Here is a 26,684-nt window from a genome sequence, read left to right as displayed (position 1 = left end):
TCCCAGCCGAACAGGCTGACGTCGGTAGTTATTACTATCCAATCTGGTTCCCTGAAACATAACCCTCTGAGCATGGTGGGTGATCGCCACCATCTGAGAGAACGCACCACCAGTGGTGGGAGTCTTGTTCGACGTTGGGAGGCACTGAGGTTCTGTCTCTGGAAGGGGAGCATGAACCACTGTAGTTCCCTGGAATGAAGCCTGGACCAGGGGATGATTGCTATGGCCGAAATCATGTTGCCTAACAGTTGGGAGAGACTGACCAATGTCCAATCCCTGTGTAATTTTTGGATTGACTCCTTTATGCTGTCCTGGCGTTCTTGGGATAGGTACACCCTGCACTCCACCGTGTCTATGATGGCCCCAAGGTGCAGCAGTCTGTTTGTGGGAACCATGTGACTTTTGGGGAAATTTATGGAGAACCCATGGTCCTGGCGCAGCCTTACCACCAGTTTGAGTCCGTCATGGCGGACTGGATTGACGATGACTGGATTAATATGTTGTCCAGGTAACATTAGACTCTGACTGGCATCATTTGTAAGAGAGCTGCCAGGACCGCTAGGATCTTGGTAAAGACCCTGGGAGCCGATGAGAGGCCAAATGGGAGCCCCCTGTATTGGAGGTGGAGCCCCTTGTATGCAAACCTTAGAAGCCGGCGGTGGGCGAGAGAGATGGGAATATGAAGATACACTTCCGTAAGGTCAATAGACATCAGGAAGTCCCCTTTTCTCATGCTGCCCAAGATGTAGCGGAGTGTCTGTATTTTGAATTTGTGGTATGCCAAATGAAAATTCAGACCTTTGAGATCTAGAATGGCTCTCCATCCCCCTGACGCCTTTGGGACGACAAAGAGGATAGAATAAAATCCCCGACCTCTCTGGTTCGTTGGTACCGGTTCTATGGCCCGTAAGTTTAACAGATGTTGAACGGCCTCATTCATTAGTCTCTTTTTTGTTCGGTTTCTCGGGTAGGGACAAAAAAGAAAATGAGCTGGAGGGTTGGAAATGAATTCTAAGAACAGACCGTGATGTACGGTGTTTAGTACCCACGCGTCTGTGGTGATGGCCTCCCACTGGTGGGCAAAGAGGGAGAGTCTGCCCCCTATGGGAGGAATCGCCAGAAAGTCACCTGGATTGGCAGAATGGTCGGCCATTCCCGCGAAAGGGCAGCTTGCCCTGAAATTGCTGCCTAGGCCTGTCTGTCTGTCTGTCAGGCTGTCTCTCTTGCCTGTCCTGTCTGGCCGGAAAGGAACGCATAGGTTGGGAGTAACTATACCTAGCTCCTGCACGGAAAGACTGTCGTCTTTGGTGATAATTTGGCCGTTTGTCCACTTTCTTAATGAGGTGATTAAGGACCTTGCGCTTATCCTTGTTCTCAGTTAAATAAGGATTCAACGCATCCCCAAACAATTTACCCCCTTGATATGGAGCAGCCGAAAGACGCCACTTAGACTTGGCATCTGCCTGCCAGTGCTTCAACCACAGCATCCGGCAACCAGTTATGTTAGACGCCATAGCCCTGGTGGAAAACCTGGCAGGCTGGAGGGTGGCATCTGACGCGTATTCTGTGGCTGCCACCATTTTGCTAAGATCCTGATGTGTATGGATATCCTCCGCTGGGATACGGGCATGGAGTTGCCTGAGCCAGCGGAGAGCGGATCTGTTGAAGAAGGATGCTGAGGTGGCCACCCTAATAGCTCATGCATTAGCCTGATGCGTTCTGCGATGGGTGAGTTCGCACTTACAGTCCTCTGATTTGAGGGCCTCAGAGACATCCCCGGGAATGGCAGTGGGAGATACTAGGGGCCCGAATGGCTTGTCCATCGCAGGCACTTCCAGTGCCTCCTCCAAAACCTTAGCCACATTGTATAACTTTTTATCCGTGTTACCTGGAAGAGGAAAGGAGGCGGGAGATGTCCATTGTTTCCTTATCGCATTCAAGAACATGGAGGGACAAGGGATATGGTGCTGAGCAGCCACCAGTTCAGTGAAATTTGGATCCACCTCCGATTCTGGGGAAAAGGTGGTTGTTGATGCAGAAGGATCAGGGCCTAGATGGATGTAGCCTTGCGGAGCAAGGTGACAAAGAAGGAAGGATTGAAGAGGCCACTAAATGAGGGGGCTTCTGGGGGAGGTTCCTCCTCCTCAGACATTGGAATCCCCTGTTCAATGTTGTGTGCCTGAAGGGATGAACCCTCAGAGCAGGAAGACCCCGACGGGGAAGATGGGACATAATAGGTCTGAGGAATTGATTGGTGTGTAGTGGGAGAAGGAACGGCCCCTGAACCAGAAGCTTGTGCCCTGGCATCAAGAGCGCGGTCTATAGCTTGTGCTATCAACAAGGCGAGACGGTCCTCTGTAGGGAGGATAACGGGCTCGTTTGGTCGGAGACCGGCCGCAGTAAGGGTGAATGTCGCCTCTGGGATCCCGTGATGAACTCGTGGAGCCGTGGATTGGGAAACCGGAAGAATTCCGCCACTCCCACTCTGCACAGGGGAATGAAATGACTCCCCTGTCAACCATATGCCCAGGGGGGAGGTTGGAGGTCCTAATGGTAGGTCCAAAGCCAACCCCTCCACTTGGGAGGTCTCTATCCTGGCCCTCTTCTGTGCCTTGGAAAACTCTTTTTCCAGAGCTTGGTGTCTCCGGCTGGCCTGCTTTTCAGACCTCTTAGAGCAGCGGTTCTCAACCTGTGGGTCGGGACCCCATTTGGGGTCGAATGACCATTTCACGGGGGTCACCAAACAACGCAGCCCGCCATTTTTTCCCCTTTTCCTTAGCTGTGCTACTCCCTTTTATTCTATTGGCTTTTGAAAGCCAATAGAATAGACTCTCTGGAATAGAGAGTGGATGGGACATAATAGGTCTGAGGAATTGATTGGTGTGTAGTGGGAGAAGGAACGGCCCCTGAACCAGAAGCTTGTGCCCTGTCATCAAGAGCGCGGTCTACAGCTTGTGCTATCAAGAACACCAGTGGTTGGGGCATAGACTTGGATTATTGTGATATTAAATGGTTTGCCTTGGATTTGCACTGAGATCATTCTGTCATTTTTGTGGATTGTATCCCAGTATTGCTTTTCCTACTCTTTTATTGACTATGAAGGCTACTCCATTTCTTCTGAGGGATTCTTGCCCGCAGTAGTATACCTGATGGTCCTCTGAATTAAATTCACCCATTCTTGTCCATTTTATTTCGCTGATTCCTAAGATGTTGATGTTCAGTCTTGTCATCTCTTGTTTGACCATGTCCAGCTTGCCTTGATTCATGGATCTTACATTCCAGGTTCCTATGGAGAATAGATCTTTACAGCCTCAGACTTTCATCATCAGATGCATCCTCAGCTGAGTGTCCTTTCGGCTTTGGCCCAGTCGCCTCACTCTTTCTGGCACTACTAGTACTAGCCCTCTGCTCTTCCCCTGTAGCATATTGGACACCTGACCTGAAGGGCTCATCTTCCAGCGTCATATCTTTTTGCCTTATGGTACTGTCCATGGGGTTTTCATGGCAAAGATACTGGAGTGGGTTGCCATTTCCTTCTCCAGTGGATCACATTTTGTCAGAACTCTTTGCTATGACCTGTCCATCTTGGATGGCCCTGCATGGCATAGCTCATAGCTTCATTGTGTTACGCAAGCCCCTTCGCCACGACAAGGCAGTAATCCATGAAGCAGTTGGCAACATTATATTCTGTTTATTTATTGGATGCATTTATGCCCAGCTCTGGAATCTGAAATGATCCTAGGAAAGTTGGCAAAATAAACAATAAAAGCAAAGTATTCTGTAACCATTATTATTAAATGTATGTGCTGTCCATCTCATCAGAGGTTATAGACCTCTTTTGAGAGGCAGATAATAGTTACTTTAAAGATTGGTAGATTTTTTTAGTACTTTTTTGATTTGTTTGTTCAAACTAGATTTATACAACATTAATCAAATTTAAATTAGATTTTAAAAAGCATTTTTAATGTTTTGTGTAAAAAAAATTATACAGAAGTATAATAACTTTATTTTACCTGCTAATATAAAGATGAGAGATAAAATAACAGCCCTGGTAACAAAGTTCTCTAAAAGTGCAAAGACAAAAGAATCAGAAATGTTGAGGTGATGAAGAAGAATCTAAAGAGAAATACAGGGAAAATAAATAAATAGTGAAACAAAAAGATGCAAAACATGCTCTTGCAAATTGATTTTCTGTTCTGGAGTGTACCTTTTATTGATTAAAACTTAATTATGGAAGCCAGCTATAAAAGGAAATCCTTTGAAAAGTATATTAATTAAGCTCTTCAGATCATCAATCGCTCTCTTTTTTAGAGAAAGCTAGCCAGATCAAATGAAGATATTAGTATAATTAAAAACTGGTGATAGTTCTAGTATATCATGCTCCAAACATCCATCACAGTTGATTAAATTGGTAGCAATCCACATCCTGATGATTTCACAAGTATATATCTTCTTACTAGATAGTAAAATAATTGCAATTTATAAATAAAATTCATTTGAAACAATTCAGAATAATATATTTATGTACCTTCTAAAAATGAAAGTGATGTGTGAGTTCTGAAGAGAATATTTAGGGCTAGAGATCATATCGAACATAATCCATGTCATTTTATTAGAAATAAGCATGTTAAAGAATTTTTTACGAGTTAATAATTACTGCTTTAAGATTATGACTTAGAGTAAATCTACCACTCCTTGTGTTTAACTGAAAATATGAGCAAAGTCAGATACTTCTCCAGCACTGGAGATGGATAATCCACTAATGGGTTAACTTAATCCTCCTGCCCAATCAGATCAAGTCAGTCAAACTTGCCACGCCTGCCTGGGCATGTTTGCCCCAGTTTTCGACTTGATCTTGCCCTGGACAGACGTGCAGGTTTGGCTCACATGCAGGTAGCTACCCATTAGTGGATTATCCTTAGATTGTTGGTTTACTAACTTTTTCTTCCCCTTGAGTCCCCTGAGCAGCGTTGGGATCAACGCTCCTCTAGAGCAGCGGTTCTCAACCTGTGGGTCGCAACCCCATTTGGGGTCGAACGACCATTTTACAGGGGTCGCCTAAGACCCTCGGAAAACATATTTCCGATGGTCTTAGGAACCAAGACACCGCTCCTCTATCCGTCTCCAGGCGAGGGGAGCAGGAGGTGGAGGAAAGCCCGAGCAGGATCTGGCCTAGCGAGGGCGGAGCCATGTTTGGGCGCTGCTTCTGGAGCTCACAGAAGCTGGCCTGGCTCTGGCGTGCTTCAGGGTAGAGGTTGTCTGCTGTGTTGCCGCCGGGAGCCTCAGCTGGCTAAAGCACCTTTCAGAGAAAGAGCCCTGCTTTCCCCTGCAGGGTGACCCAGCGAGCAGCGTCCTACTCTCGTCGTTTCAGGGAGGAGGGAGAGGAAGAAGAAGAAGAAGGCATCTTCCCAGAAGGCTGCTACCTCTGCTTCCTCGCGATGGAGAAGTGCTTTGAGGCAGATGGCAGGTTATAAAACTGACGCTCGGCTCAAAGGGGGGATGGGCGGGCCTACGAAGCCACCTCTCCTCCGTGGGCAGACGGATAGCTGGATGGCTAGGAAAATTCCCCGACTCTTCTGCTGTGGAGGAAGAAAACCAAGTTTCGAGATCTCGCGAGCAGGTGCGCAGATGCGACTGAGCTTGCAACAGGCCCGGCAAGCTTTATGTTGAGGTGGGCGGTTTATAAAAGGAAGGAGCAGTCTCATGCTCCAGAGTGGGGAAGGGATGGTAGTATGTTTGTTTCCCTGAAAAAGCTTCTTGGGCCATCTCCATTGCTAAAAGATAATGCCCTTGCTTTCCTATGATGTCGAAGGTGTCCTACATTAGGAAAAAAACAAAACACAATCCCCATGCAAAAACAGTCCACCCGTGATACTGCAAAACCTAATGAAGAGCGTAGCTGTTTTTATTACTCTTATCACAACTCTGAGAAGTATGTTGATGGCAGTTGCTGCACAGGAGTTAACTGAGCTCCCAGATAGCCCATCCTCACACAATTGGAAGTTTGCATTAGATCCCCTAAATTCCCAGTGATAGATCACACTAATGATAAATGTGGGAGCTTTGTTCCTACTTATGTGGTGGGCATAAAAGTATAGTAGCTTTTTCCTCTTTTCCCACTGCAGCTGATTCCCCCTCCTCTGAGATCCCTGCAGCCCTCCTTAAGACAGCATATACTTTTTTGATTCCTGCTGCTAGATCCCTCCTCCCCCCCCCCCTTGATGGCTTCCTACTTGTGGGATGCGGGGGAAGGGAGCGCCATTTCACTACAGGTGGGAGAAGGAAAACTGGTCCAGGCAGTGAAAAGGGAAGAGATCAAGGGGGGGGGGCTTTGGAGATGAAAGCTGCTTTGGGTAGATGTTTTGGTCTGCAGCATGTGTTTTCCTTTCTCCTCCTGCTTGCCTTATCTCTGTTTCCTAGTGTGCCTCTGGAAAGCTGGGAAGGGAGGGCAAAATTAATCTGCTCCTAGTGTGGAATCAAGAAGCTCCAAGGGGCCTTTTCTTGCAGTTGCTGCAGTAATGCTCCTCATTCTTCCTGCCCTGGCTGCTCCACCAAAAGCAGTTGATTATTGCTCAGTGGAACCAACAGTGGGGTGGGAGGAAGGAATGGATTTCCCTTCTGCTGCCTCTGCCTCAGTGGACAAGACCTCCTTCCAAAAATCTCTAAGATTCTGGCAGGCACAGCTCCAGAATTGAGCTATGCTGGCTCAGGAATTGTGGGAGTTGAAGTCCACGAATCATAAAAGAGCTAAGGTTTTCGGGAGGGTTTGGGGAAGGGAATTGTTTTGTAAAACTTAAAAATTTTCAATAAAAAAAAAAGAGCTAAGGTTTTCCTTCTGCCTTCTTCAGAGAGAGAAGCTCTGAAGGTCATTAGGATCAATTGTCCTGGAAGGACAGGGGTCCTCTTCCACACACTCAGTGAATTTCAGCTCGAGGTAGAAAAATGGACAGTGGCTAAGGCTGAAGAGGCAAATTGTGTGGGCCACATCACACACATGGACAACAAATGTCTACAAGTATAGCTCCCCTTGAGTATCACCTCAACTAATCCTTATTTTCTCCCATCCCATAAGCACTCCCCCCATACACAATCATATTAATTTTTCACAGGTCATGCTTAACCTAATTAGGCAATTTCAAGGGCTCATTTAAAGAAGAGAAAAGGTCAGGTCTCCCTTCAGAGCCATAGGTTGAGCACCCATGCTTCAAGACAAAATTTCATTTATTTGTAATTAGAAATAAATATTTTACAATATATAATTACATATTGCTTTTGTGATTAATCACTATGCTTTAATTATGTTCAATTTGTAACAATGAAAATACATCCTGCATATCAGATATTTACATTACGATTAATAACAGTAGCAAAATTACAGTTATGAAATAGCAGCGGAAATAATTTTATGGTTGGGGGTCACCACAACATGAGGAACTGTATTAAAGGGTCACGGCATTAGGAAGGTTGAGAGCCACTGCTCTAGAGGACTTAAATTGCTGATTCCCACTGGGACTCAGGTTGTGTTATTCAAACGGAGGATTCCATTTGAGCTCCCCCCCTCGTTAGGAAAGGGAGTCTTCTCTTCCTTCCCCTCTAACCCCCTCCTACCTCCCTGGTGTCGGGGCTTGCGGTGGCAGCTCCGACAACCTTAAAGAACCCGGATCAGCTTGCGGAGGTCATAGGGACCTCAGATTGACTGGCGCGGTTCGGACGCTGCGCTGAGGACTTGCCTCTCCTTTGGCGTTGGAGCTTGCGGCTGCAGCTCCGACAGTCTTAGAGGGCCGGATCAGTGTGTGGAGGCCGCAGGGGCCTCGGACTGCCTCGAGGTATCTCCCAGCCGTTCCGGGGATGGCGGGCTCGTCGGAACACCGACTATCAGCTGAGAAGGTCTTCTTTGGCTCTGGTTCCTCCGGGAAGAGTCCAGCAGGCCGGGTGAGTCCTACACACTTTGGAGCTGGAGGGCTGATCGGCCTGAGTCGCGGTCACCATTTTGGCAACCGCATGGCCTCCTAAAGGCTTGCTGACTACAAGGGGTGGTGGTGGAAAAAGGACTTTTCCACCCATTTCACCAGTTCTTAAATTCATTTAAACTTCTTGACCTTTAGCTTTCTTCTCAGCCTCGGGGGGGGGGTTCCTCAGTGAAAGCCTAGATCGGGACAGGGGCCCTACAGCCTGTAGCTGCCATCTTGGAGGCTTCAGCCTAGTCCAAGAACGAATAAGGCCTCACTGAGGCCTCCTTTATCAAGGGCCCTTCCCTGATTTTAACAGCCAAGGAACCTGGGGGGGGGGAATTCTCTCAGGTTATCCTGAAAAATCCCCTCATGGCAATTGGAATTTTTCCTTCTATCCTTGGCATAGGCTCAAGAGTTCTCTATTGGGCTTCCTGGTGTCTCAAACCCTGGTCACCTTGGGCTTGCTAACCACTGCAGTAGTCCTAGCCTCTGACACTGTGCTGTTGCCACCTTTCATTTTGCTGGCCTGGCAACATAGCAAGCCCACTAGCAGGCTGCAATCCACCTCAGGTGGAAGCAAGAGTGACTGCAAGTAGAGCCGGGGCCTTTTTGGATACCACTGGCTCAGTGGCCAGGGGGGATGGTAGGGTAGCCTAAGTCCAGCCTTTGCCCTACAACCTTATCAGCCAATTGATCCTCTTCCCAGGTGCACCCTCTCGCACACCTGAAGATTTCATACCAGCATGGAGGATAACACGGCTTCCCAGTCCAGGGCCGCCTCTCCTTCCTCCTCAGTCCGGAAAAGGCACAGATCTCCTTCCCAAGAGGCCGCTGGTGGGATCGCAGCCAAGGTCAGGCCCAAGGCTGCTTCTGCGGGGAAAACCTCCAAATTGGCTGAAAGACAGGCCAGCAGGAGACACCAGGCATTGGAAAAAGAGTTTGAAAAAGCTCAAAGACAGGCCAGGGCTGAGTCTGCTCAGACAGAGTCCACCTTTTTTGATCTACCTCTAGGTCTTGCTGTTTCTCCTCAGGAGGTCTGGACACCGGCAGAACCCGCCACTTTTTATGACCAGGTCGAGGTGCAGGACTTCAGGTCCCCCCATACTCCACGGGTCCTGCAGACCCCGGAGGCCACCTTTACACCCACAGCGGCAGGGCGTAGAGGGGAGGAACTCACCCTCTCATCCCTGGACGATAGGATCCAGGCCTTGGTAGCCCAGGCAGTGGAGCATGCCCTTACGGCCAGGACTCCATCAGTGCCCAGAGCGGAATCATTGCTCTCCACTCCTCTTTTGCTCTGGTACCTCACAGTTCTTGGGATCCTCCTTCTCCTTCTCATTCTTCTTTAAGCGGGGTCTCAATGACCCCGGAGCAGGATCAGGCCCTCGACGCTTCATGGTCAGAGGAGGAGGAACCGATTCCGGATCCGCCCCCATTTGGAGGGCTATTTAATCCATCACTTTTCTTTCCTCTGCTTCGCAAGGTTAGCTCGGTACCACATGGGGGGCCCAGCCAGCCCGCCCCAGTAACTACTACAACGGATCCAGAGACGGACCCCGTCTTCATTGAACCGGTGGTCACCCAACATCATGTTCCATGTCCAGCCTTGTTCCTCAATGCAGTTAAGAAACAATGGGCTTCCCCAGGTACCTTCCCCCTTCCAGGTGGTAGTGATAAGAAGTTGTTTAGTGTGGCCTCAGAGTTAGAGGAGGCGCTGAATGTACCCACGGTGGATGAGCCCCTGGCTCACCTATTTTCCCCCGCTGCTATTTTGGGGAATATGGCAGAGGCCCTAAAATCTGAGGAACACAGAGCGGAAATGATCTTTAGGAGGTCACACCAGGCGGCGGCGTGGTCCATCAGGGCATCCACATCAGCGTCCTTTTTCACCAGGTCCGCCCTCATCTGGCTGCATCAACTGCAGGCCAGGATCCCTGCGGACGATGTTCGCACACATCAGGACCTGAGCAAGCTAGTGGCCGCAACGGAATACGCTTCCAATGCGACCTTGCATGCTGCTCGGTTCTCTTCCAGATCCTTGGCATCCAGCGTAACAGCGCGCCGCATGCTATGGCTAAGACATTGGCAGGCAGATTCCAAGTCCAAGTGGCATCTGGCAGCAGCTCCATACCAGGGCGGTAAATTGTTTGGGGATGCCTTAGCCCCATACCTGTTGGAGAATAAGGATAAAAAGAAGATCTTGGCCCATATCACTAAACGATCCGATAGGCGTACTACCCCTTATAATTGTAGACAGACCTTTCGGGTGGCCACTACCCCAACAGTCACGCAACCGCCTCGGCCCTTCATGCCCAGACAGGACCGGCAGGCTGACAGATCAGCCACACGGCCCAGGCAGCAATTCCAGCCCAAACGGCCCTTTCTAGGTGGGGGTCTCCCCTTCCATAAGAAGTGACCCCCCAGTGGAGCCTCCCATAGGGGGAAGACTCTCCCTCTTCGTTACTCAGTGAGAGGCCACCACCACAGATGCCTGGGTCCTGGACACCATTCGCCATGCCTGTCTCTGGAATTCATATCCAATCCACCAAAAAGGTTCATTGCTTGCCCCCTATCAAAGAAGCCCGCAAGAAGAGGTCTCATGCAGGAGGCCATTCATCACTTACTAGACATCAGAGCCATAGAACTGGTACCTGCGGCCCATCGGGAGCATGGATTCTACTCATCATCTTTGTAGTCCCCAAGACCTCAGGAGGATGGAGGGCAATCTTAGACCTAAAACGTCTGAACTTTATTTGGCATACCGAAGGTTCAAAATGCAGACACTGCAGTCCATCCTAGGCAGCATCCGAAAGGGGGACTTTCTCACCTCAGTGGACCTCACAGAGGCATACCTCCACATCCCCATCAGCCCCAGCCACCACCGGTTTCTCAGGTTCAGCTACATGGGACAGCATTACCAGTACAGGGCACTGCCATTCGGTCTGTCGTTGGCTCCAAGGATTTTTTCCAAGGTCCTAGCGGTTCTTAAAGCTCACCTGAGATTGATGCCGGTTCGGGTGCAATGCTACCTGGACGACATCTTAATACCGTCGTCCTCCCCGCAGAGGGCTCTGACAGACCTGAGACTGGTGATCGGAGTCTTGCAGAGCCATGGCTTTTCAGTCAACTTCAAGAAAAGCCAGACAGTCCCAGCGACCAGATTGCTCCACCTAGGAGCCATCATAGACACGGTAGAATGTTGGGTTTATCTGTCTCAGGAATGCAGGGACAGCATATGGGACCTAGTTCTCAAGGTCTGCAGAGAGAAGGCCCTGTCCCCTTCCGGCCTCTCCAAGCTTCTGGGAAAGATGATTTCCTGCATCTCGATCGTGCCCTCGACATCCAGTGGTGTCTGCTCCTCTATCAAAAGGAGGGAACAAGCACTTCCACCCAAGAGGTAAGGATTCCACCACACATCTTACGCTCCCTCAGATGGTGGCTCTCTCCAGCCATGACCAGAGGGTCTCTTTTCAAGGAGGCCAGTCGGCTCACGGTCACGACGGATGCCAGTCTGTTCGGCTGGGGAGCACACTATCAGTCTCAATGGGTCCAAGGGAGGTGGTCTCGGGCAGATCTGAGACAGCATCAACTGGCTGGAACTCAGAGCCATACACCTTGCCCTCCGCCGCTTTCGCTGCAGCATAGCGAAACAGCATGTACTCGTCCTTATGGACAATGTAGTGGCAAAGGCCCATGTGAACAAGCAGGGGGGCACCCGGTCCCGGGCACTCCAGGCCGAGGCCCAGCAACTGGGTTCCTGGGCAGAGGCCAGCCTCGCCTCGCTCAGGGTGGATCACATCTTGGGGGAGGCAAACAAGAGGGCAGACTTCCTGAGCAGGTCAACTGTGGACCACTCGGAATGGCGTCTGCACCCAAGGCTACTCAAGGAAATCACTCATAGGTTCGGTCTACCCATCATAGACCTGTTTGCCTCTAGGGCAAACGCACAGCTCCCGTGGTTCCTTTCGCGGTTCCCAGTTCAAGGGGTGGAGGGAGCAGATGCCCTCTGGACCCCATGGCCAGACGGCCTACTCTATGCCTTTCCCCCCTTCCCCTCCTCCCAGCGGTCATCCGCAAGCTCCTACAGGAGAGGGCAGAGATCCTCCTGGTAGCCCCTTACTGACCGCGGAGATCTTGGTTCGCCGACCTCATCGGTCTTTCCCAATCGCATCCTTGGAAAATCCCTCCAGACAGGGTATCCCTGATCCAGGGGGACCTGACTCACCCGGACTCTCAATGGCTCCAGTTAGCTGTTTGGCACTTGAATGCAGGATCCTGGTCCAGGAGTCCTGTTCGCCAGGGGTCATTGATGTAATTCAGGCATCCTGTATACCGGCGATGAACCGCATCTACGAGGCCACATGGCAGAACTTTTGCCGGTGGTGTTCCACTCGTCTAATACCCCTATTGAGATTGACCGTCCCAGACATTCTAGACTATTTGCTGCAGGGACTGAATAAGGGATTGGCACCTAATACCTTGCGTAGGCAGGTGGCAGCCCTTTCTACCCTGCTCTCTTGCAACACTGTTAGTTCTCTGGGGCAACACCCCTTGATCCGCTCCTTTCTCAAGGGAGCTAAAAATACCAAGCCACCTGTGGTCCACAGGTATCCCACATGGGAATTACCTAGGGTCTTCAGGCTCTTACCAGGGCTCCCTTTGAGCCCCTCAGTTCGTGCGACATGAGGTCCTTATCCCTCAAGTTTGCCTTCTTAGTGGCCATTACTTCGGCCCGGCGTATCTTGGAGATGGCGGCCCTCTTGGTCAGAGAGGACCTGTGTATCTTCCACCGGGATCGGGTCACTCTCCGCTTAGACCCCACCTTCGTTCCCAAAGTTAACTCTATTTTTCATAGGAATTGACATTGTCGTTCCAGATTTCTGCCCCAATCCGTCTCATGAACTGGAACGGCGATGGCATTCTCTGGATGTCCGACGGGCTCTCTGTTACTACATTAAATGGATGGCCCCCTTCCATTTAATGTAGTAACATTAAACATTCCGTTTAATTTCTTACCTTCTTCCAGGGATCAGAAGATCTCGGCCTCCACGATCAGTCGTTGGATAAGAGCTTGCATTGTGGGGGCATACCAGTCCAATTCCTTGCCGGTTCCTCCCTGGGTCACGGCCCACTCTACACGCAGTGTGGCTACTTAGGCGGCCTGGGCCATGCAGGCTTCCATCAAGGAAGTGTGTAAGGCAGCCACATGGTCTTCCCCGTCACCATTCATACGGCACTGCAAACTGGACAGGTACGCTTCTGCCGAGGCATGCTTTAGCAGGAGAGTCCTCCAACAAGTGGTGCCTAGTGGCACGGTTCCAAACTTGCCCGCTTCCCCCCCATAAGTACAGTGGGCTTTGGTATGTCCCATTAGTGGATTATCCATCTCCAGTGCTGGAGAAGGGGCATTGTCTTACCTGAACACCATTTCTCAGCAAGGAGATGGATAATCCACACCCACCCAATTAGGTCCTTAGGCCTAAGGTCTGTTCTGTGAGCCAACACGTCATGCTGTTAGTCAGTAGCTGCGTCCTGTCGAAAACTGGGGCAAACAGGCCCAGGACAGGCGTGGCAAGTTTGGCTGACTTGATCTGATTGGGCAGGAGATTAAGTTAACCCATTAGTGTAGTGGTTCTCAACCTTTCTAATGCCGCGACCCCATAATATAGTTCCCCATGTTGTGGTGACCCCCAACCACTTATACATCACCGGGTGCCAGGGGTGTGGCCAAAGAAAATGGGAAAAAATGACGGACAGCCTTGTTTGGCGACCCCCGTGAAATGGTCGTTCGACCCCAAATGGGGTCCCGACCCACAGGTTGAGAACCACTGCATTAGTGCATTATCCATCTCCGTGCTGAGAAACGGCATTCAGGTAAGACAACGCCCCTTCTGAAAAAGTTATGCACTGGATAATAGTTTAAGGAAGGGCAGCTCTAGGTGATCTCGTTAGTAGAGTTTGGTGGGATCAGCAAACTACAATTAGAAATAAGAAATAAAATATGAGCTGAGGTGGTGCAGCAGTTAGAGTGCAGTACTGCAGGCCACTTTAGCTGACTGTGTTCAGCAGGTCAGCGGTTCAAATCTCACTGGCTCAAGGTTGACTCAGCCTTCCATCCTTCCGGGGTAGGTAAAATGAGGACCCAGATTGTTGGGGGCAATGTAAACATATATATACATTGCTTACTGGTGTACACTGCTTAGAGACTGCTTGCACTTAAAGCGGTACATACGTCTCATAAATAAATAAATAAAATAAATTACAAAGCAAACATGTTTTAACATTGACAATTGGAACTTATTTTCATGTTTAATAACCCAGAGTCAATTTTTGAAGTTACAAATTTATCACATATAGAATTATAAATACTTTAGATTTTGTCATTTATTGACTTCTGAATGATCAATTTGCAGCGACTGGCTTGACTTTTGAAGTATACCACAAAGAGGTATATACAATACATCTTAACACAATTCTACATATAATCTAGTATCTTGTTCTGGTGATGGGTGGAGTGTTTGTTTGGTTTTGGTTTTTGGTGTTTTCAAGCCATTGTTGACTCCTGGAAACTGCCTGGACTAGTCCATGCAGTTTTCTTGGCAAGATTTCAGAAGCCATTATCTTTTTCCTATGGCTGAAAGGATGTGGGTGACCCAAGGTCACATCGCTGGCTTTGTGCCTAAGACAATACTAAATTTCACAGTCTCCTGATTTCTAGTCTATCAGTCCTGTATCTTTGTATGTCAGGGTGTCAAACTCAATTTCATTGAGGGCCGCATCAGCATTGCGGTTGCCCTCAGGGGGCTGGGTGGGTGTGGCCAGGGTGGCTGTGGCCTACTGGGTGGGTGTGGCCTACTGGTTGGGTGTGGCCAGCTCTACATCATTCGCGTCAAGGGTGCCTGTGGGGGCCTGGGCAGGAGTGGGACAGATCTGAGGGTCTCTGGCAGAAGGGGGTGGGACTAGGGCAAGTGCCAAGGCATGATCCACTGGAGGAGCCTCACTGTTCCTCTCAGGCCATGCGGGGGGAGGGCTTATGGAGCTAAGACTGAATACGTTTCAGCATAGATGGCCACCACAAAATTGTACATTGGCTCCTTCCTGGTCGTCCTGGGCCAGGGCCAAGGCAGAGGGGGCCATTCCCTCAGTTTTCCAGGATGGCTTCGCAGGCCACATGAAACCATTTCGCGGGCTGCATCCAGCCCCTGGGCCTTGTGTTTGACATGTCTGTTGTATGTGATGCTCTTTCTAATAATAATTCCCAAAATTAAATAGGTTCTTCCCTTGAAGTGGTAATCTAATGTATGTTTCTTGAAATCCTTGATGCAAACTCATATAATTAATATATGTAAGATAAGATAACCTTTATTGTCATTTTTATACTGTGGGCACAATGGCACACATCAAAAATGAAATTTAGTTGACTGCTCTCAAAGTAAAACACATACATGACACACACCTAAATATACTATGAACAACATATGTATAGACCCACATCCCTACATATACGTAGCAAATAAATATTAAATATTGTCCATCTTGAATATATAACAAAAGGACGAAGCTTGAGAGTTCGCAAGGTTAATGCTGTATGGAATGAAACTCTGCCTGAATCTGGATGTTCTGTTTCGGATACCATGAAGCCCCCTCCCAGAAGGTAACAAGGAAAACAGGTCATGAAGAGGATGTGTAGTGTCCCAGATAAACTTACGGACCCTGCTCAAGCAGTGCTTCTGTGCTATGTCCTGGATGGGAGGGAGGGAACTGCCAATGATCTTTTCGGCCATTCTCACTACTCTCTGCACTGCCTTCCTATCTGAAGCAGTGATGCCTCCAAACCAGACTGTGAGGCTGTATGACAGGATACTCTCGATTGTCCCCCTGTAGAAAATGGTCAGGACAGATGTGCTTTTCTCATGCGGCACAGAAAATGTAGGTGCTGCTGTGCTCGCTTCACCAGTTTCTCACTGTGGAGTGACCAAGTCAGCCTACTTGTTAGCTGCACACCCAGGAATTTGATGCTGGTAACAATCTCCACAGGTGAATCATTTACGCACAGAAAAGTGTGGCTGTGCCTGCCTTTTCTGAAATCAACGATCTTTTTGGTTTTTCTGGTATTTAAAACTAGGCTGTTTTCCTTACATCAGCACCAACCCTTACGTTTCCACCTTGTCATCCTGAATAAAGCCCACTACTGTTGTATCATCTGTAAACTTCACAATATGGTTGGTGGCAAACCTAGCACAACAGTCATGGGTCAACAGGGTGGACAGCAACAGACTTAAGACACAGCCCTGAGGAGAACCTTTGCTCAAGAAAATGGTATTAGAGGTATTTGTTCCAACTCACACATATTGGGGCCTGTTGGTAAGAAAGTCAAGAATCCAGTTGCACAAAGGAGTAACTAATATTAACTAATTAACTAATATTAACTAACTAATTAATTAATTAACTAATATTCTACCATTAGAGCAAATATTAAGATGCAGTCATCTACCACTTACTGAAGAGTAAGCCCTCTTGGTTTGACTGGAATATAATTCTGAGTAATCATGTATAGGACTGCATTTTATAGCTTCAGTCCTGTACGTAAAGAAAAAAGCTTGCAGAGAATTGGACAGGTTTGGAGGGAAAAGGGAAAACCTATTAAAAGACAGATGGCAATCCGCAAATCATATCCAAGGAAACCAACAGAAAACATCTTGCAACTCTTGATTTTTTTCAAGGTCAGATTGTATCAATGAAAATTTTGACTTGTTTTCTATTTTTCTCTTTCAGTTGAATGGATTGTTGCAGTCGCATTTGCTGCAGGAACAGCAGCTATTGGGTATCTTGCTTACAAAAATTTTTTTAGCAAACGCAAAGGCTGTAATGGAATGGTGAACCTCCATATTCAGAAAGATAATCCCAAGGTAGTTCATGCATTTGATATGGAAGATTTGGGAGAGAAGGCAGTTTACTGCCGATGTTGGAGATCTAAAACGGTGAGAGAAGAACATGCTCAATCTCTTGTAAAGTTTTATTGTGAATGTATTTGCTGAATTTCCAAAACAAAATAATGAGTGCTAGATTATAATTGTCGGGGAAAAATAAACAGAATGGCTAGAGATTGATACAGGAAGCTGGTACTAGAGAACAGCATTTTCATTGATCCTTGAAATAATGATCAGTGTTTTAAATGGAGAAATCCTGATGATGTCTTAAGAGAAATGTGAAGGCTCAGAAAAATTGGGAGAGGGAAAAATGTTCAAAAAGATTTTTGCAAAATCTTTTTAAAGAATTGGAATATCCTGTATTTATGAATTAAAGGCTAAGAGTTCCACAGAATATTTTATGGTCTTAAGTTAAAACTAATTCAACAAGATATACTTTTTGATGTTTGTTGGGTGTGTCAGAGATTTTTTCAGAAAGATTGCGTTTCAAAACCTTTATGTTCAGAAAATAAAATGGATCAGGGTACATTTATTCATATGATATTGGTTTGTCCTATTGACTTTTTTTTTGTTCAATAGCCATATCTTTGTTAAGATGGGCTTACAAAGATAGTATGATTTAAAGATGTGAATCTACTTTTGAGCTATATATATGATTAAAACTTGGAATCTATTAAGAATGATAAATTTCTTGGGAATAAGAACAATAAAAGAATCATTTTATTTTCATGGAAAGAAAATGCAATCTCAAGACATTAATTCAAATTCTCTTTATGTTTATGAACTGGTAATCAATTGACAAAGTGGAAAGACTAATAATTCACAAATCAAGATTCAATTGTTTGTTTAAAACAGGTCTTCAAATTTGGCCCTTTTATGACTTGTGGACTTCAACTCCCAGAATTCCTCAGCCAGGCACGCTGGCTGAGGAATTCTGGGAGTTGAAGTTCACAAGTCATAAAAGGGCCAAGTCTGAAGACCCCTGGTTTAAAGCCTAGTCTGAATACTCTTAAAGACAAAGGTTTTTTTTTTATTATTTTAAAACAGAAAATAAAGGGAAGAAAAAATCCTCTATTTTATCTTGTTTTGTTTTTCTCAGAAAACAGATTAAACATGAAACATTTTTAATATTTCAGTTTTAAATGATAGGGAAAGTGAAAGAAATTGGACTGTGATTGCTGATTGCAATAATGCTTCAGATTCAGAATATGAAATCTATTAATATTTTATGGAGCAAAATACATGTCCTGCATTTTCCCTACTTTTTATGAAAGTTTATTCAAACCCAAAATGCATAATAGATGGAATGCTTTATATGATATTTATTTATATATATAGTTGCTACTACTCCGTCTAAGCCAGTGGTTCTCAACCTGTGGGTCGGGACCCCATTTGGGGTTGAACGACCATTTCACGGGGGTCGCCAAACAACGCAGTCCGCCATTTTTTCCCCCTTTTCCTTAGCTGTACTACTCCCTTTTATTCTATTGGCTTTTGAAAGCCAATAGAATAGATTCTCTTGAATAGAGTCTAATTCTATTGGCTTTCAAAAGCCAATAGGAATTGGCCAGGCAGTCTCTGCCTTGCTGAGCCCGCCAAAAGTCCCATTCTGCAAACGGTGCTGCACCAGTTGAGTAGTCCTCGACTTACGACCGGTTGAGTAGTCCTCCACTTACGACCGGTTGGGGGGTCGCGGCATTAAAAAGGTTGAGAACCACTGATCTAAGCGATAGTATTTATCACAACGAAAGCTGTTAATTCTCCAGCATGGAAAAGAATGGAGAATCCACGAAGGGGTTAAAGAAGTCCTCTAGCCCAATTAGACCAAATCAATCAAGTTGCCACGCCCGTGCTGGACTGCATCACACCTCAGTTTCAATTTGGTCTCAGCCCAGGACGGACGTGGAAACTTGGCTCCCAAAGTGAAAATTTCAGGAGGACAGGTTGTATTTCTTTCTGCTTCCCATTCATGGATTTTTTTATTCTCTTGCCATCTGGTCAGCGCTGGGATCAACGTTGCCCCAGTTCGGCAAGAGCTTTCAAAGAGTTAGCTTTGCTGAGGCAGTTTTTCTCTGCATTGGCCAGCTGATCGTCGCGATTGCCGCTCTGAATGCGGCGCAACGATGGGGCTTTTTTTCTTCGGATCCCTGCTGCTTTGGCAAACTCTCCATTCTTTCATTCATTTCATGCTTTTTTCTCTTGTTGATTGTCCAACAGGAGGTTGTCTCCCCTTGATCTCAGCTACTGCTTCAGGATTGCTTCGCCGGCCTGCACAGCCACCATTTTGGACCGCCATGCGGTCGGCAGCCACCTTAGTTTCATTATCTCTACCCTCTCTCAAGGTTGATTTCTTCCTGCCTATTCTTTAACTTCTAATTTGGTTCTCTTAGACTGCATTGTGGGGGTGCTTGGTTAGTTTTTTTTCAGCCCCTATAGTGTGATTTAGTCACAGAGACAAGCCTCCTCAGGACGGTATTTTGGCGGGAACAAATAGATCGGCTGATCTTTCCAACAGTAGTAGGATCCTTTTCAACAATACTGTTACATCCTGCAATTCATAATAATCTGCATTTAAACAAACACTGCTTCCCTTTCCCAGTCTTTGAATTATTTCATCCTCAGCTGAGCCTAGTTGACTATTCCACACAGCCTGTTGCCGCCGTCTGCATCTAGTGGATCGGCAATTGTTTTGTTCTAGCCGCCACTAAGTGAGGCACGAAGGATCCATCACTAAAATTATGTATGTATGTATGTATGTCTTTAATAATTTTGAATATTGGAATCCCAGGTATGGACATTTAAAGTCAATCAGATAAAAATAAAGAGCTCTGGGATGTAAGATAAAAGGCTTTTTTAATTAATTGCTGAGCTTTCATTAACAACCTGTTAACATCATCAGAGCAAAGGGCTAAATGAGAAGGAGTATATGCATAAATTTACATAACAGTTAAAAAAACGGTTGCAGTGAGGCATGTGCACATAACGTGCTTAAGAAGTTCTTAAAGGCATAGAGCAGTCAGTCTCAAGACTCTTTTAAAAGTCGCGCTTGTCAGCTGTTTGGCCCGTAGTCTTGTGGAAAAATAAAAGCCTTTAAAAAAAGGACTTTTACGAATTCCAAGGGTGAAAGAGAGATTTTTATTTTTGCGCAAAAGGTTCAGAAGTGATCTACAATCAGCAAATTTCTGAACAAGGGGGAGGGTCTAAACTAAAGCTTTATAGGTTTCTTTTTCTCAGGAACAAAGGAAGCATAGATGGAATCTTACATTGTATATGGAATCTACTTTGTGTAACATTCAGATAGTTTTCTCACACGTTAGGTCCATTTCTCATGGGAATACAATGAAGGCAGTTTTTACTTTTAAACAATGTTTCTAAATATGCATTAGGTCATTCACGTACTGTTAATACAGCTTTTGGCTAACACAGCTTTCTTTCAGAAATTATGCAGACACATGATTTTTGCTTTTAGTGATTTTTCATTATTATTATTATTATTCTTTATTCTTCTTTATTCTATGTTATTCTATTTCTTTCCCACATTAGTAGATCCAGCGCGCCTTTTAGCCAGCCTCTTGGATTGTATAGTTTGTTTGGTGTAGGGTTGCTGTGTGTGTGTGTTTTGTTGGGTACGGTTATTTGGAATATTTGTGTGTGTTCGTTTGTTATGCTTATTAGTTGTGGGTGGTTTTGTGGTGTTTGGGAATTGGGCTGTAATATTTTGTTCCATTGAATGTGATAAGTCATATTTCATTGCAGGGGGGAGTTTTGGTCTTGGTCTTAATATTCTGTTGTTACTTAGGTGTTGTGTGTGTATGTTTTGTTGTGTGTGAGTGTCTTGCGAGGTTGCAGGATTTATGTTTTGGATGTTTGTGTCCTGGATGTTGTGGTCAGGGGGGTTGTTGTTTCTGTCTGTGAGAATATCAGAACATGGTGTGTTGGTTGTGTGAGTTGTCATGGTTGTGTTAGAATTATATTATATACCCAAAGAACCATTACCAACCAGTGATTTGTCCTCCATTGTATGACCCAAAGAACCATTACCAACCAGTGATTTGTCCTCCATCGTATACAAGATCAACTGCAACACATGCCAATGTAACAAATTGGAGAAACATCAAAAAGACTTAAAACCAGAATACATGAGCATGTTTTGGCAGTAAGAAGACAAGAACAACGCTCCCAAGTCTGGACCCATATAGCTGAGCATGGCCACTCTTTCAACTTTAAAGGAGCAGAAGTCATTGCTCATGATTCCACCAAAGGAGGCCGTCTTTTAAAAGAAGCTTGGTTTTCAGACTGTCATTCTATTAATAGACACATAGACCTACTATGTGGCCCAAACCAAAAGAACATTTAAGGCGGCCGAAAAGCAAGCTGGTTGCAGACTTAGGGCGTTAGAAAGGCAATTTTCCAAAGCCCAAAAGCGAGCGGCAGAGCGTCCGGTTCCCTCAACTTCTCCCCCTATTGCATCGACAACGGGGGACCCGCGCCCCTCGTCCTTCATGCGGGCATGGTCTCCAGAATGGGATCTAGATCAGGGTCTCTCACTCGGGTTCAGCCAGGATCACCTTTCTCTCTTTGAGCAGGATCTAAGAGTGCGGAACCAAGATCCGTTACCAGGGGCCGAGCTCACCCCTCCCACAGTGGGCGTGTGGAACCTCAGAGAGTTTCTCCCTTGCGGGTCCACCTCAGGCTCTGTCGGTTTCATTTACCCCTACAGCGGCGAGACTCTGCCCCCTGGAGCAACCATCATTTACTGACCAACTCCAGGCCATGATTTCTCAGGCATTTGCTCAAGCTATGGCGTCTTCAGCGCGTGCTCTATCGACCCCGGGGCCGCCAAACCCCCTTCCATCTGCGGGGACTTCACGATCCAGGGATTATCAGTACCTGGATCCTGCCTCTCCACCACATTCCTGTGGGAGCGAGGTGTCTGAATATTCAAAGCACATCCTCGAAGAGGGTCAGTGGTCGGATGATGAGCCACACACGGAGGCTCCTCCCTTGGTAGGCTTGTTCAACCCTACATCTTTCCCCTCTCTCTTACGCAAGGCCTGCGCCACTGGAAAGATTGAACTGGTGAAACCTCCGGTGTCCGATAAGACACCCGATCAGTGTACCAGCCCGCTGTTCTCGGAACCAGTTGTAAGACACCAGCAGATTCCTTGTCCTCCCATGTTTTTGAAATCGGTACAGGATCAATGGGGTTCCCCTGGCACCTTTTCCGCCCTTGGGGGGATTGACCGTAAACTCATAGATACGGTTCGACCCTGAATGAGGCGTTGGAGGTTCCAGGAGTGGATAAGTCCCTTACTCCCATCCTTTCAGAATCCAAGATTCCAGGCGACATGTTGGAGGCGCTAAAGGCCGAGGACAAAAAATCCGAAGTTTCCTTCCGTAGGACACACCAGGCTTTGGCATGGGCGGTAAGAGCTTCCACATTGAATTCATTCTTCGCCAGGATTTCCCTGATATGGCTGCGTGAACTCCAGTCCAGAATCTCCCCAGAGGAGGTAAGGGTACACCAGGACATGACCAAGTTGCGGGCAGCCTTGGAATATATGGCAGACATGTCCCTCCAAGCGGCCAGATTCTCAGCCTGTGCCACAGCCTCCACTGTCACCACACGTAGGTTATTTTGGCTTAGGAACTGGCGTGCTGACACCAAACACAAATGGAGGGTGGCTGCTGCCCCATATCTGAGCGGTCGTCTTTTGGGGGAGGCCCTCACTCCATACTTGGTGGAAAACAGGGAAAAGAGGGTACTTTACCATCTTTCCAAAAGATCAGACAGGCGTTTCGTCCCATATAACCGTTGCCCTCCCTTTTGGTCAGGATCGGAATCGACCTCAGGAAATGTACCCTGGCCCTTTCCAACAGGACCGGACCATTCCTTGGACCAGTCCAGTTACAGAGACAGGTCCAGACAGGTTCAGAACAAATGGCTCTTTCGAGGCAGAGGAGATCACCCCTTCCGTAGGTCAAGGTGACTTGGGTGGACCCCTACCATAGGCGGCAGACTGTCTTATTACATACGCAAATGGGAAGACACCACCACGGACGCTTGGGTGCTCACCACCATCAGGGACGGCTTGTCCCTGGAATTCGTGACAACCCCGTCTCAACGCTACATCACCTGTCCCTTGTCGCGGAATCCCGTAAAAAAGGGCCTCATGCGGGAAGCCATTCAACATCTATTAAGCATAGAGGCCATAGAGTGGGTACCATTGGACCAACTGGGGCAGGGATTCTACTTCATCCTATTCGTAGTACCAAAGTCTTCAGAGGGATGGAGGGTGATACTCGACCTCAAGGGTCTGAATTCACACCTGTCGTATCGTAAGTTCAGAATGCAGACACTCCAATCCATCTTGGCCAGCGTACGACAGGGAGACTTCCTGACATCAATAGACCTTACAGAGGCATACCTCCACATCCCCATTCACCCGGGTCACAGACAATTCCTCAGGTTCAGGTACTCCAACCATCACTACCAATACAAGGCTCTCCCGTTTGGCCTATCATTGGCCCCCAGGGTTTTCACCAAGGTCCTGGTGGTACTTGCCGCACATCTCAGGTCGGTACCAATTCATGTTCAATGCTACTTAGACGACATCCTAATCCAGTCGTCCTCTGCACCGAACGCACTGACATCTGGAGCTAACGATCGAGACACTTCAAAGCCATGGTTTCTTTTCTTTTTTTTTTGTAAAAATTTTTATTTTCAACTTTACAATACATAACAATCTTACAAATACTTCAGATAAAAAATAAAACAAATTGATACACACCACATTCGGTCTTGCCCGCCCATTTCCCCCCAAACCGCATCCCACCTCAAACCAACTTACTTCTTTCCCTCTTTTTCTTCACTCACCCCCTCTCCTCCTTCACCTCAACCTTCCTACTTCTCACCTTCTCCTCCCTCTTGAAGCGGTCCAGGGGAAATGCCCGAGCAGTTCCTCTCTCAAAATTAAAACATTAATATTATATACAATAAGACTATTTCTACTTTATCTGAATTACTTAAACTTCAACCCATCCACCCCTTTCCCCCACCCCCCTCCCCCCGACTTCCCAGAGCAAAATACAGGATTATGCAAACATATTAAACATAATCTATTTAAGTTTACAATTATAGAATGAACAAAATCATAAAAACCCTTAACTCTCTTCAAACTTTAACATCATAAGTTTATAAACAAAATCATTACTCATAGAATAAGTGAAACTTTGTAGTTCCATATTTCTACTGAACATATTCTATCCATCTTCTTCATACATTAAAATATCTCTCTTGTGAATGGTCCTTTAAATAAGCAGAAATTTTAGCCATGCTAAATTAGAAACCTTAAATACCCATTCTTCTAAAGAAGGCAGAGTATCCTTCTTCCAATATTGACCCACCAGTAATCTTGTTGCTGTTATTAAATTCAACAATAAGATAGTTTCTTTAACATTAAAGTCCACGAAAATTCCCAAAAGAAACAGTTGGGGAGTAAACTTAATCTTCCTTTTAAAAACCTTTTGAATGTTCCACCAAATCATAATCCAGAAGGCTTTAATAACTTTACAAGTCCACCAAACATGAAAATAGGTTGCAACTAAGCAACCACATCTCCAACATTTAGGTTGCAGGTCCGGGTACATACAGGACAACTTTTTAGGATCCAAATGCCATCTATAAAACATTTTGTAAAAATTTTCCCTCAAATTCTGGGCCTGCGTAAATTTAACATTTCTAGTCCAAATTACCTCCCATAAGTCCAACGAGATCGGTTCTTGAATATTCTGAGCCCATTTAATCATACAATCTTTAACTAACTTGTTTCTGAATCCAATTTTATTAACTCATTATAAATTCTTTTAATATGGGCACATTTCTGATCCTTGATCTGAATTACCAAATTTTCATCTACTAAAGTAATCCCCACTTTCTTATCCAAAGTCCATCTCTGCACAATTTGCAAATATTGAAACCACGATTGTAAAATGTTTTCTTGCCTTAACACATCAGAAGACTTTAATTGCCAATCAGTACCCGACCAAGTAAGTAACTCTTTATACGAAATGTTGTCAAAATTCACCCCCTTGGAAACCCCCTGGATTGCTTGTCCAGGGATCCCCCAAATAGGTATTTTATAATTTAACTTATAATAATATTTTTTCCAAATTCGAAGTAAAGCATATTTTAAAATGTGTGATTTAAAGACCAAATCTACTTTCTTATCAAAAATTAAATATGCATACCAACCATATAATAAATCCCACCCTTCAAGAACAAGAATATCTCTATTTGTTAAATTGAGCCAGTCACTTACTAAAGTTAAAGTGGCCGCATCATAATATAATTTCAAATTTGGTGCTTTAAGTCCATCTCTTTCTCGAGCATCTTGTAAAATCTTAAACTTTACCCTTGATTTCTTCCCGCCCCAAATAAATTTATTAATACCTTTCTGCCACTCATCCAAATTAACATCGTTCTTTAAAATGGGTATCATCTGAAACAAAAAAAGAAATTCTCCCCAATAACGATAGTTGTAGCTTTTGCCAATCATTTAAATGTTTTTCAACTTTAACCCATAAGCGCTCATAATTATTCTTATACAATTTTCCATTAGATGTTGTAATATAAACTCCTAAATACTTAACCTTATTAACTATTTCATAACCGGTTGTTTCAGCTATAAAATCTTTTCCCTTCCTAGACATATTTTTCAGTAATATTTTAGTTTTGTTCTTATTTACCTTAAAACCAGAGACCTGTCCATACTGTGCTAAAATTTCAACCAAATCTTTGACCGAATCTGTTGGATGGGATAATATTACAACCAAATCATCAGCAAAAGCTCTCAGCCTATAATCAATCTTACTTATTTTTATTCCTTTTAATCTAGATGAATCTCAAATTTTAATAAGTAAAATCTCCATTGTTAATACAAATAGCAAGGGGGATAAAGGACAACCCTGTCTTGTACCTTTTCCTATTTTAAATATGTCTGTTAATCCCCCATTAATTATAATTTGTGCCGATTGTTGTTGATAAATGGCCTTGAGAGCAGACAAGAATTTATCTCCAAAATTCATTTCCTCTACAACAGTGGTTCTCAACCTTTCTAATGCCGTGACCCCATAATACAGTTCCCCATGTTGTCGTGACCCCCAAGTGGGTGTGGCCACCAATAAGAGGGAGTAGGACAGCTAGGGAAAAGGGAAAAAAATGGCGGACAGCATGGTTTGGTGACCCCCGTGAAATGGTCGTTTGACCCCAAATGGGGTCCCGACCCACAGGTTGAGAACCACTGCTCTACAACTTTCAATAGAAAATTCCAATCTAATTTATCAAAAGCTTTCTCAGCATCTATAAATATTAAAGCAGCAGGGATTTGGTTGTTCTTATCCAAATACTCTATTAAATTAACAATTTGTCTTACATTGTTTTTCATATATCTCCCCATTATAAATCCAGATTGGTCAGTATGAATCAATTGTTTCAAAACCTGCATTAATCTATTTGCCAATATCTTTGCAAAAATCTTATAATCTGTATTTAAAAGAGATATAGGCCTATAATTTCTAGGTTGGGACAGATCCTGGTCATCCTTTGGAATTAATGATATGAAGGCTGTTCTCCAAGATGGAGGTAATTCTGCTCCAGATAAAATATCATTAAAAAGTACCTTTAATGGTTCTATCATTTCTTCAGATAACATCTTGCAATAAATCGCTGTTAACCTATCAGTACCTGGAGTCTTACCAACCTTCAATTGTTTAATTGCAAAAATAATCTCTTAAGAAGTAA

The 26,684-nt window shown here is 45.6% G+C and overlaps 1 protein-coding gene across 1 annotated transcript in view; it reads left to right on the top strand.

The window, feature by feature from the left end:
* CISD1 (CDGSH iron sulfur domain 1) overlaps positions 1–26,684 on the top strand; it is a 92,779-nt gene that overhangs the window by 47,713 nt on the left and 18,382 nt on the right. Inside the window, exon 2 of the mRNA XM_039367381.1 lies at positions 16,728–16,933. Coding sequence (XP_039223315.1) covers positions 16,728–16,933 — 206 coding nt within the window. The remainder of the gene's footprint in view (positions 1–16,727; positions 16,934–26,684) is intronic.

Source organism: Crotalus tigris, unplaced genomic scaffold, assembly GCF_016545835.1.
Source record: "Crotalus tigris isolate CLP2741 ecotype Arizona unplaced genomic scaffold, ASM1654583v1 scf7180000017600.4437325, whole genome shotgun sequence".
NCBI classification, from domain to species: domain Eukaryota; kingdom Metazoa; phylum Chordata; class Lepidosauria; order Squamata; family Viperidae; genus Crotalus; species Crotalus tigris.
Note: the sequence above shows the minus strand (reverse complement) of the source record. Positions and strands in the feature narration are given on the sequence as shown.